At 42.8% G+C, this 13081-nt stretch overlaps 1 protein-coding gene across 2 annotated transcripts in view; it reads left to right on the top strand.

Annotated features, from left to right (window-relative positions):
* The first annotated feature begins 267 nt into the window (after positions 1–267).
* INPP5F (inositol polyphosphate-5-phosphatase F) overlaps positions 268–13081 on the top strand; it is a 94147-nt gene continuing 81333 nt past the window's right edge. The window contains exon 1 of one of the 2 annotated variants that reach the window (XM_061403653.1): positions 268–695. In XM_061403653.1, coding sequence (XP_061259637.1) covers positions 599–695 — 97 coding nt within the window. In that variant the 5' untranslated portion in view covers positions 268–598. The remainder of the gene's footprint in view (positions 696–13081) is intronic. The other variant, XM_061403651.1, reaches the window with a different exon arrangement.

The raw sequence follows: 13081 nt of genomic DNA on the forward strand, positions 1-13081 counted from the left end.
GGGCTTCTGCCCCAAAGGCCGCAGAGCAGCTGCGCTGCCAGACTCAACCAGGCCCGAGGTTCTGACCATATCAGCCAGGGGAGGGAAAGAGGGCCCGCCAGGGGCGGGGCTTGAGAGGAGCTGTAGGAGAAGGGGGCTGCCCGGAGGGGAGAGAAGAGGCAGGAGGAAGAGCCTCGAGGGAGGAACCAGGAGGAGAAAGCCAGAAGAAACCAGTGAAAAAGGCCGCGGGAAAGGGCAGCAAGAGGAACCGAAAGGTGAACTAGGCGAAAGGGGCGGGGAGGAAACGGGGAGGGGGCGGAGCCTGGGGGAAGTCGGGGGAGTGGCCGGGAAGGGGTGGGGCGAGGAGGAGCCAGGGGAGGTGCCGGGGGCGGGGCCGGGAAAGGGGCGGAGCCGGGGAGAGGCCTCCAAGGCCGCCGCCGCCGCCCGGGCGCGTTCTCCACCCGCGGGTCGGGCAGCCGGGGCGCTTCCTCAGCCGCCGCTCCCTGAAGCGCGCGGGCTCAGGCGGCCCCGGCCAACGAAGACTGCCCGTGCGAGCCGCCGCCGCCGAGCCGCGGGCGCACCGGAGCCGCCGCCGCCTCCCTCGGCGTCCGGGGCCGGCATGGAGCTCTTCCAAGCTAAGGACCACTACATCCTGCAGCAGGGCGAGCGCGCGCTGTGGTGCAGCCGCCGCGACGGCGGCCTCCAGCTTCGACCGGGTGAGGCAGGCGGCGGGGGGCGGGGGTCGCCCTGGGCGGGTTGGCGGGGGCCGGTGAGGGGGCGCGGCCGGGCCCCTCAGCCGGAGGCTGCGGATCGGGCGCCGCCGGCGGCCGTGGCGGGCGGGGCGGGCGCGAGCTAGGGCGCGAGATCTGTCATTATTTCCTGAGGGGAGGGAGCGCTCGCCGGGCCCCTGCCCCTCCGCGGGGGACAAAGGGCCGGCGACCCTCGCCCCTCCGAGCGCGCTTCCGCGTCGAGATCCGCTCCGCTGTCCGGAGAGAGGGGAACCTGGGATGAGGCGCCCGCAGTCAGGGTCGGGCCGGCGCCCACCAGAAAGTTCGGGTGAGGTGCGCCTGGCTTTAAAGGCCGCCTCCTCTCTGGAGTGCCCTCTGACCCTCCTTCCGGGCAAGTTCTGGGTTCGAATCCCCGTCGCGCCAGTTTCCGTAGAAAGTCCTGCCGGAGCTTCAGTCCCTGTTGACATCTCTGTGTTTCTGGTCCCTTATCATTATGGGCATGGCTTCATTCTGATTACCTCATAAGCACTCGATTTACAGCACCTTTAAAAATTTTTTAGTATTACAATTAACCTGTAATGTTCAACTTTTAATGTTTGTATGTGACTCAGTATTGTGCGACACAGTCTCGTGGGTCCGTGTTTCGGTGTCGTGTAAGCTGTCATGATATGCCTCACTCTACAACATTAGTTTGCGTTAGGAAAACTAGGTCACAGTGGTGAGTTAAGCAGGACAGTCCCTGCCCTCAGAGAGCTGACAGTCCAGGGGGCGGTCCTCTGGAGGGGCTCAGTAGCCCCTCCCCGTCGAGGGTGCCGGTCCTTTTTCCTAATCACCGCAGAGATCTTTCCTTTTAGGGGATGTGAGAGAATAGAGTTCTTTAAGGAAATCGCGAGAGCATTTCGAGTTTACCTGTAGTTCTTGTGTGTAATCTAGACAAAGAATTACGTGGTATGAATTGGAAAGTATGAAAGGTACAAATCAACCTTTTGTATATATCATAGCAGTTACCGTATATAGGAGGGTTTCCAAGGATTTGATCCCTTATTATTCCCAATCCTCACAACAACCTTACCAGGCAGGTGGTGGTATCCTCATTTTCAAGTGAGGAGACAGGTGTGAAAGGTTGAGTAACTTGCTGGAGGTCACAGAGAGGATAATTGGCCCCCAAGACACTTGCTGACCGGTTCTACTACTTGTCTTGGAAGCTCTGGTGGTTGATTTGCTAGAGCAGTGAAGGAGAACTTAGCTGTTTTCCGCCCCCCCCCCCCCGCCCCTAGTTTTGGGGTGTATTTTCTTGCTATTACATTTTATTTCCTCAATTCAGAATGGAAGAGAAACTACTGCACCCAGATAAGGCTCTTGATAATCTTGAGACAGACGGTGTTGTAGATAGGCTAATTTTGGCCAGTCTCCAGTCATTCTTTTCTGTTTTTCCTGATTTGATCATTTGCCTGGTCTTTCCCCCCATCCCTGCCCCCAATGTTTGGGGAAGGCTTCAAGTGCAAACTGAGGGAAGGTAGATTGCAAAATTCTCTAGGCTGCCAAAGAGCCAGCTCTTTGGATTCTAAGAGCTTAAAATTAACTATTTCAGCTGGATAGAACTTGACATCATCTTTAACTCACTTCTGCACTTCATTTCCTCAGCTATAAAATGAGGGTTTGACTTTTTTGGTCTTTGTACATAATGAAACGTTTTTCAAACAATGCCAGTTTAAGTGTTTGGTATACCTCTTTGAGGACGAGAATTGACGTGTTTCATGGAAAACACTCAGGAAATCTCTAGGTCACTTGTGTATCAGTATAGTGAATTGAGGCAGATATTAGTAGAGGTGGGCGTGGTTGTCTCCATTTCTAGGGCTACTCTCTCCTTTTCTCTCAGCCCCTAAGATTTATAGAGATGAACCAGACTGGTGGAATTACATGAAAGGAGATAAGTCCTCTAAATAGACGACTTTAAGTGGATTATTTGTCATTCTGTTTGGTTTGTGTTCATTTCTTGTACACAGAAACCTGTCCAGTCCTAATAGCTTTAGGGATAAGTTGCTTCCCTCAAGTGAAGTAAGTCAGCCCTCTTCCAGGGTTTCCTTGGTGGTTCAGATGGTAAAGAATCTGCCCCCAGTGTGGGAGACCTGGGTTTGATCCCTGGGTCGGAAAGATCCCACAGAGAAGGAAATGGCTACCCACTCCATTATTCTTGCCTGGAGAATCCTATGGACAGAGGAGCCTGGCGGGCTACAGTCCATGGGATTGCAAAGAGTCGGACATGATTGAGCAATAAATGCTGATACTGATTAGAGATAAGTTGCTCCCCTCAAGTGAAGTAAGTCTACTCTTATAGGGTGCTGGCTAGTAGCTTACCTTTCTAGTGGAAGAATACTTAAACCCATATTTCTGAGCTGAGGAAGCTCAAACGGGCTATAGGCTTAAGACTTTAAGGAAAGTTAAGGGAAACCTGGGCCTAGATTTTGAATTAAGCTATATAATTTGAGTTACCATTTATGTATCCAAAATCCCTATCAGAAGGCAAATTAACTTTTTTTCTGAGTAAATTGGTTGTAGTCTTGGCAATTAGGTTTATCTCACTTCTTAGGATATAGCCAACCACAGACTAAAGTAGACCAAAAATACAGAGGAAGGAAGAGGCCATTATCTTACAGAAAAGCCTGTTTTGATCTTCAGGTGTTCAAGTACATATAGCAAGCAAATAAAGAACCTCATGCTCTTGACTTTAAATAGTTTATCCTATCTAGTACTCAAGAGCCTTTCTAAAGAGTGACCGAAGAATAATGAGCCAGCTCATTGGAAAAGACCCTGATGCTGGGAAAGAGTGAAGGCAAAAGGAGATGGGGTCAGCAGAGGGTGAGATAGTTGGATGGAATCACTGACTCAGTGGAGACGAGTTTGAGCAAACTCTGGGAGATAGTGGAGGACAGAGGAGCCTAGTGTGTTGCAGTCCATGGGGTTGCAAAGAGTTGGACATGACTTAGCAACTGTACAACAACTACAAAATGGAATAATGACTTTTTAATTGTTATCAGATCTCTGTACACTAACTTAAAATTCTCCATTTTATTGGATCATTTCCCTCTGCTTTTACAGCCAGTTTTGCTGCTGTTTGTAATTAAAGCATTTATGATCTTTCATAGTTTCTTATTGATTATTCAACTGAATATATTACTAGCCAGCTCCCTTTTGTTTCTAAAGGGCAGTATCATAAAACCAAAAGAGCCTGTGAACATTGTGATTTTTATGTTTGTGGCTATTGAACAACCTGAAACAGTACTCTTTTCTAGTGGTATCAGACGGATCATTATTGATACTTAAGGTTAAAATGATCATTTTCTTAGCTTCGAATGTTTGTTACTGTTGGTCTCTTTTCCTTATTTTGTAAGATCCAGTTTGGGTGCCACCCCTTCTCTGTGCTCACCACACTCTGCATTCCTGGGGCAGAATTATTGGTCACCTTTTTGTGTTTCCAGGTGTTTTATACACTTGGTACACATTTTGTTTGTAGCTCTTAACTGCTTCATATGAAAATAGTTTTCTTCTTCCCCAGTGGACAGAGCATTCCTCAAGCAAGGACTTTATTCTGCTTATCTTGGTATCTCTGAGCTTGAGTGTTAGGACACAGAAGGCATTTTTGGTTGAGTTGAACTGAGTTAAATTAAGTCCAGGTTTTCTCTCAGTAATATCATTGTCATAAATATAGGATATTGTGTTATACTCAGTCATTTCAGGGACTATTTTGAATATCTTCTAACTGGGGTGGAAAATCTCTGTCCAGCTGAATAAGGACATAAATGTGAGGAAAGATGCATTTCCGCTTGTGATGTTTTTCTGATTTAATGTCACTTAGAAAAATTCTTTGTGATGGTATTCCTTATTTTCTTCTTTAATGTTGTTTACATTTTTTCTTCTAAAGAGTTGAATATTTTTTCTGGTGTTTCCATTCTTTTAAGGATAATGTGTAGTCTGGGATCATACTTAGAACTGCTTTTTGGGTTAGGGGCTTCCCTGGTGGCTCATGCGGAAACCTGAATTCTATTCCTGGGTCAGGAAGATCCCCTAAAGAAGGGAATGGCTACCCACTCCAGTATTCTTGCCTTGAGGATTTCTCGGACAGAGGAGCCTGGCGGCCGACAATCCATGGGGTCATAGAGAGTCGGACACGACTGAACGACTAACCCTTTCACTTTTTCACTATGTCTCTCTCAGGGTAATGGCCACCAGAGGAAAGTATTTAGTTTTATTTTTAACCAGGGAAAATGGTAAAGTACTGTGTAAACATTCAGTAATCTTCTGAGAGTGGAGTTTCACTATCTGAGAATAAGGGCTGTAATTTAAAGACTTAAAAAGCAATGTAATACAGTCCACCGTTGGGGAAGGGTGATATGGTCTTATCTCTTTAATCTTAAAATTGCTTCCACTTGTCCTTGTAGGTTGTTCTGATAGAGAGTGTTATATAATTTACTGCTGTGTATTGCTTCATTCTGAGATGAAGTGACCACAAAAAGATGGTAGAGCATGTCATACATGTAACATTCATAAGCATGTAAACTATTTAGAGATGAAACTCGGATAAATACTGGTGAACGGTTATTGGGGGGGATGCTAGTTATCTGTTAGAATGCACAGAAGCATAAAAATGTGTTCATGTTTTTCCTAGTTATTTTTTGATAATGAAATTATTTTTAATATGTCGTGAAAACTTTTTTGAATGAGAGATTAGCTACAGAACTGACATCTAAATAGAACTTTTATCTCCTTTGCAAAATTATATTTTATGAAACTGTTCAGTTAAGCATTTTGTGTTATTTAGTATTTACTTTGAAAAAAATTTTAACTTTACCTTTAAAAAAAATCATGTTTACTAAAAATTCACAAAGCACCATGACAAAATATAATAGGGCATTTTAATTTAACAATTAGTTGTTAAATATATTGTAAAAATCTTTTAAACCAATTTTGTTGCTGTTGAATAACCAGTTTTTTCTAGTGTCTGTAGTTTTCAGTTTCTTTTAAAGCTTACCAGGTTTATACCTTGAACACTTCTTACCCCATATTTTATATTTCTAACAGGCCAGCAGTTGGATTGAGATCTGTAAACTTATTTTATGAATATTTATTGTTACACATGCAAAGTAGAAAACACATCTTTCCAAAAACTTTCACCCTTTCTTTGGCTTTCAAAAAAAATAGTCTTTGTAAGGTGAATGATGACAGTTTTCAGAATCAAGTTTTACAGATAGAGGGAAGTTTTTGTCAGCTAAGATTAATAGTAGGTAATAACACTCTGTGACAACCTAGAAAGTTGGGAGGTGGGAGGGAGGTTCAAGAGTGAGGGGACGTATATATACCTATGGCTGATTTGTGTTGATGTATGGTAGAAACCATACATGACTTCCCTGGTGGCTTAGAGGTTAAAGCGTCTGCCTGCAATGTGGGAGACCTGGGTTCGATCCCTGGGTCGGGAAGATCCCCTGGAGGAGAAAATGGCAACCCACTCCAGTATTCCTGCCTGGAGAATCCCATGGACGGAGGAGCCTGGTGGGCTACAGTCCATGGGGTCGCAAAGAGTCGAACACAACTGAGCGACTTCACTCACTCACTCAACTCATGGCAGAAACCAACATAATATTGTAAAGCAATTATCCTCCAAGTAAAAATAAATGCATTAAAAATAGTAGCTAATAACAGCAGCTTTTATTTATTATTTTTCTGAACCAGACACTGTTCTAAGCCCTGTATGTGTACTGTTTCATGTCATCCTCACAATAAAATTTAGTTTTTTCTAATTCTTATTTTACAGGGACAGAGAAGTAATTTGCCCAAGTTTAAAGAATAAGAGGGAGAGCCAGACTTCCAACTCCATACTGACTCCAAAGCCAAGTTTTTCTCAATATTGACAAAAATGTTTTATAAACCTTTCTACCTTCTTGACTGCAAAGTTATAGGATTTATATATATATTTAATAATATTTATTTATGGCTGTGCTGGGTTTTCATTACCGCGTGGGCTTTTCTCTAGGTGCACAAGCCTCAGTGGTTGTGGCTCCTGGCCGCAGTCATTGTGTTACCAGGGGCTTAGTTGCTCCGTGGCATGTGGAATCTTCATAGATCAGGGATGGAACCTGTGTCTCCTTCGTTGGCAGGCGAATTCTTTACCACTGAGCCACCAGGGAAGCCCTGGGATTTATATTTTTATGGGGAATATCTGAAACATATCTGTAACAACCATACTCATTATCATGTAGTCTATGTAGAGAATAAAATAGCCTCTCAAATGTCAAAGTATGCTCATTGAGGAAGGATCTATGGATCGATAGAATAAAAGACTGATAATGGGACTACTGGCTCTTGGACATTTCACCTGTCCTGACTCTTTTCTTGTAAAACTAGTTTATATAGTTACAGGGAATATTGTTTTTGTAATAGATTGACTAGTTTTTCCAGTTATGGTCAGTTTATCAGGTTTCTCAAGTTTTTAGAACATTTGGGGGTTGGGGAGGGAATAGATAGAGGGAAGATCTTGAAGCAGAAACACTGATAAGTACTGGATGGGAACTATTTCAGCTGGTGATGAGCAACCTGAAGCCTTCCCAGTCTAGCTTTGCAAGAGTTCCAGATCCAGTTTCACAGACATCCTTTCAGAGCACATAAAGCAGAGAGGGAATGGAGGAGGAGAAGTCTTTAGGGCACCCGCCCCCGAAAAGGGGAGGAACTTTCCTAGCATCACTGACTCCGAGATGCTTATGTTCTGACCAGGCCATGACAGCAGAGACCAGGACTTGCCAAAGGCTGGCTTCAGAGGAGAGGCAATATGCAGGCCTTTAGGGCAGAGCATGAACGTGTCAGGAACCAGGGTGCCCAGAGAGCTTGGTCTTTCCAGAATGTGACTACATTGATGCTGTTCTAGGATGTCCAGCCATATGGCTTCCTTTGTCCCACCTGGCCAGCCTGACTCAGCCCACTCAGGGAGAGGGAGATGGAGATTCATTACTGTGTCCCTCCACGTGGCCCACTGCTGGTCTTCTGTAAAAATGGTAGGAATGAATTGAAGTAAGTCTAGTTTCTGGTTGACCCCACGTATCTTGAGCAGCAAAGAGGTTGTTGTGAGGATTAAATAGAGAACATAAGAACAGAGGACTAAAATGCTACTGTCTTAAGCAGCTTTTTAAAAGATGCCAATTTCTCATCATTTTATTCAGGAAAGGGAGGAATCTGAATTTTAGTTCTGTGGGATTCAACAGATCTTTTTTTGTTTTTAAATGAAAATAAATGAGACCCAAAGACATTTTTTATTTTTCTCTAGCTGGCCTATGTCCAAAAAATTGCTTGTTGCTGATTTTGGTTTTTATGATTTATGACAAAATTAGCTGATATATTTGCAAATAGATTCAAGGCTATTGGAAAATCAAACTAATTTGGGTATAGTATTGATTGAGTGTATTCTCAGAGCCATAGTCTAACCTTGGTGTGGTTTTCTGGGGATTTAAATGTATTAGGTCTTTATATTGGTGGGAATGCAAACTAGTACAGCCACTATGGAGAACAGTGTGGAGATTCCTTAAAAAACTGGAAATAGAACTGCCTTATGGTAGATGGGAGGCTCGGCCGGCGGGGGCAGGGGCTGCGCAGCCAGGGAGTTTCAGGAACTGGAGGAGCGGGGCGGCGGCTGGAGTCGCCCAGAAAAAAAAAAAAAGAACTGCCTTATGATCCAGCAGTCCCACTGCTGGGCATACACACTGAGGAAACCAGAAGGGAAAGAGACACGTGTACCCCAATGTTCATCGCAGCACTGTTTATAATAGCCAGGACATGGAAGCAACCTAGATGTCCATCAGCAGATGAATGGATAAGAAAGCTGTGGTACATATACACAATGGAGTATTACTCAGCCATTAAAAAGAATACATTTGAATCAGTTCTAATGAGGTGGATGAAACTGGAGCCTATTATACAGAGTGAAGTAAGCCAGAAGGAAAAACATAAATACAGTATACTAATGCATATATATGGAATTTAGAAAGATGGTAACAATAACCCGGTGTACAAGACAGCAAAAGAGACACTGATGTATAGAACAGTCTTATGGACTCTGTGGGAGAGGGAGAGGGTGGGAAGATTTGGGAGAATGACATTGAAACATGTAAAATATCATGTAAGAAACGAGATGCCAGTCCAGGTTCGATGCACGATACTGGATGCTTGGGGCTGGTGCAGTGGGACGACCCAGAGGGATGGTATGGGGAGGGAGGAGGGAGGAGGGTTCAGGATGGGGAACACATGTATACCTGTGGTGGATTCATTTTGATATTTGGCAAAACTAATACAATTATGTAAAGTTTAAAAATAAAATAAAATAAAGAAAATGTATTAGGTCTTTATAAGCTGTATTATTATCTCTTTGTGCACCTTTTTGTAAGCTGTATTATTCCTGTTCACATATTTTAAGATATGACCTTTTACAATCTAGCAAACACAAGTCTAAGAAGTAACAGTAGTGTTTTAGAAAGTGAAAATCACTCAGTCGTGTCTGACTCTTTGTGACCCCATGGACTGTAGCCCGCTCCTCTGTCCGTAGAATTCTCCAGGCAAGAACACTGGAGTGGGTTGCCATTTCCTTTTCCAACAATGTCTTAGAATCTCTAACAAATTACTCCTTAGCTGGGTTAAGTCATAATCATATGTGTCAGCTGACGGTAAGTGAGCTGAGAATGTTTGAATTAGATTATGTTTACCAAAAATAGAGAAATAATACATTACTTTATTACCAGTAGCTGTTGATAATACATTAAGTGATATTGAAGTAGTATTTAAAAGGTGAGGGCTAACACTGAACATTCAGCATCATAGTACATCACAACACATAGTGGTAGTATCTTAATTAAATCCCATGCTCTGTTAAGATGGCTCATTTTCTGGTTGCTGCGAGACCCTTAAAGCAACTGCTATCATTCACAAAAAAGCATCCTCTCCTGACAGCTTTCTTTGAGGCTGGTTGAAGGAAGTACAGGTTGATTTTAGGTCAGTATTCCATGTGTTTTCTCTTAAGTTACCTCATTTTAATTGCAGATTCTTTCAAATTTAACCTTGAATTTCTTTAACTTTATAGTGGGATATTTAAAAATACAAAGTGCATTATTTTATCTTTATGAACATTTATGAATCTTATTCTTTGAAACCACATTTTTACTTATACTGAACTTCAAATTCCAGTTTCTGCAATGGTCAACATACATAATTTGAAATAGTCCTAACATCTAACTGAAATGTTGGGGCATTTTAAATATGCTACAGTGCTCTTAATTTTAGCAGTTTGCATGTATAATATTAATGATTCTTCATGGTGTCATTCATACATTGTTTTTATGCCAGATATAAACATTCTTCTCCCCATTTCCAGCATAATGGTCCTCCCCTCCCCCAGGAAACAGTTGTGGTGGGCAGAACAAAGAATTTGGCAGAGTTTCTAATTTGCTACTCTCTCTCTGGGCACTTGTTTTTCTTGACTTCCAGGATTCATCTCTTGTAGCTGTATTTATCCCCCTTTGCCGGAGAAGGCAATGGCACCCCACTCCAGTACTCTTGCCTGGAAAATCCCATGGACGGAGGAGCCTGGTAGGCTGCAGTCCATGGGGTCGCTGAGGGTCGGACACGAATGAGCGACTTCGATTTCACTTTTCACTTTCGTGCATTGGAGAAGGAAATGGCAACCCACTCCAGTGTTCTTGCCTGGAGAATCCAATCCCAGGGACAGGGGAGCCTGGTGGGCTGCCGTCTATGGGGTCGCACAGAGTCGGACACGACTGAAGCGACTTAGCAGCAGCAGCAGCACCTTTCAAAAACTCCCCACCCCAGCAACTAATTTAGTATTCTATTTTGTTCTCCATCCAAATTATATTACGTCTGAAATTCTGTTAAGTCATTTACTTATTATTTCAACAAACCTTTATTGAAGATCTGACTTCTAGGCATTGTGCCTGTATAAAAAGTTGGATAAAATATTCTCTCTGCCCTAGCCCAGGTAGTGGTCCAACAAGAGAAAGCCATACATAGGATTCTAGAGTGACAAAATCCCTTGGACTGCAAGAAGATCAAACCAGTCAATCCTAAAGGAAATCAGTCTTGAATATTAATTGAGAGGACTGATGCTGAAGCTGAAACTCCAATACTTGGGCCACCTGATGCGAAGAACTGACTCTTTGGAAAAGACCCTGATGCTGGGAAAGATTGAAGGCAGGAGGAGAAGGGGACAACAGAGGATGGGATGGTTGGATGTCATCACCGACTTGATGGACATGAGTTTGAGCAAGCTCTGGGAGTTGGTGATGGACAGGGAAGCCTGGTGTGCTGCAGTCCATGGGATCGCTAAGAGTCAGACACCACTGAGCAACTGAATTGAACTGACTCAGAGTGACAGATACTGTGATAGAGCTGAGTTCAGTGGGAGATTTTAACTGGGTCTTGACATTCAAAGCCTCTGCTTTTTTCTAAGATAATGCAAATATATTTTTCTCCCTAATAAAGAAATGGGAAGAAGGGAGTTCTTTGATTCCATGAAGTTCCTTCCAGCTGTAAATAGTCTGTGATTATTTCTTATCTAAGAGTGGAAAGTCTTGAAAGAAACTGTCTATGTGACTAGTGAACTTTAATGGATTTTTTTTTTTTTTGTCTTGCCAGAAATAACTTTGTATGCACAGTGCCTTGGTTCTAACTAAGTACTCAAAAAAAAAAAAAAAAAAAAATTATGGGGATGAATAGTGCCTAACTGGCCAGACTGAAATAGTACAGGTTCTCCCCTGTACTCCCACCCCCACAGAACACTCTGCTGTGGCCCCTGCTTGATCTAGAAGCGGTTCTTGACTTGAGGCCAATTAAAATAGACCTGCTGGTGTGTTTGAAGGTAGAGCTTTTTGGTGGTAAGGACCTATGGTATCAGAATGACTATACAGACAATCCTAGATGGAAGAGAATAAGTTTTGAACAGTTTTTGGGAAAGCTAGGAAGTTATTTAAACACTGACAGAGACAAAGGTTACTTCTGTTTTATGTTCAGAGTGCTAATTTTATGCTATTTTAATCTGTTACCAGCTCTAAAATGAGCTAAGGAAAATACCAATTGTTAGCTCCCCTGTGCTCTTATGTAGCTCTCAAATCCTATTTCTGAAAGTCATATTGTTCTGAAGAACAGTTTTTGGGAGAGCAGAGGTCAGGAGTGCATCACAACACACTGCCGTGTTTCTTGGGTGATGCCTTATGAATTTGTTATCCAAAGGTTTAGCTAAGCCTTCTTTGGACTGGTTATATTTTCAGTTTCCTAAGGTAATGAGTTGGGAAAGTTGTCATTTAAGCTTGTACTTCCCTTCATTTATTTTCAAACTGTGTCTTTTCAATCTCTGTGCCCTATACTGGTATTCTGAATGTACTGTAAAGCCCACATCTTTTATAATCTTATATATATTCATCAGATCCTCTCAGGACCTAAGTCTTTTTCTTTAGTTGTCCTCTGTCCTTTTTTTGAGTTGCACCGGGTCTTTCTTGAGATGTGACAATTAGAACTTTATACTTCAAATAGAGAATCATAACAATTTTTAGTTTGGATAGTATAGAGTTAAAATTTTTTTTTAACTATTTTTACTTATTTATTTGACTGCCCCAGGTCTCAGTTGCAGCATATGGGATCTAGTTCCCTGACCAGGGATCAAACCCTGGGCCCCCTGCATTGGGAGCATGGAGTCTTAGCCACTGGACCACCAGGGAAGTCCCCCTAAAAAAAACAATTTTTATTGAAGTATAGTTGATTTACAATGTTATGTTAATTTCTACGGTGTAGCAAAGTGACTCAGTTATATATTCTTTTTTTATATTCTTTTCCATTATAGTTTATCACAGGATATTGAATATGATTCCTATGCTCTACAGTAGGACCTTGATGTTTATCCATCTTGTATATATCCTAGTTTGATGCAGGGTTGAGAAGATCCCCTGGAGGAGGGCATGGAAACTCTTTCCAGTATTCTTGGCTGGAGAATCCCATGGACAGAGGAGCCTGGCGGGCTACAGTCTATAGGGTCGCACAGAGCCAGACATGACTGAAGCAACTTAGCATGAACGCATGCATGCATATATTAGTTTACATTTGCTAATTCTAAACTCCCAGTGCTTCCTTTTTCCACCCCTCCTCTGACAGCCACAAGTCTTTTCCTCTGTGTTGGAGTCTATTTCTGTTCCGTAGATTTGTTCATTTGTGTTGTATTTTAGATTGCACATATAAGTGACATCAAATGGTATTTGTATTCTCTTTCTCTTTCTGACTTCCTTTGCTTAGTGTGATAATCTCTAGGTCCATCCATGTCGTAGTCCATGGTATTT

The sequence above is a fragment of the Bos javanicus genome, chromosome 26 (assembly GCF_032452875.1).
Source record: "Bos javanicus breed banteng chromosome 26, ARS-OSU_banteng_1.0, whole genome shotgun sequence".
NCBI lineage: Eukaryota > Metazoa > Chordata > Mammalia > Artiodactyla > Bovidae > Bos > Bos javanicus.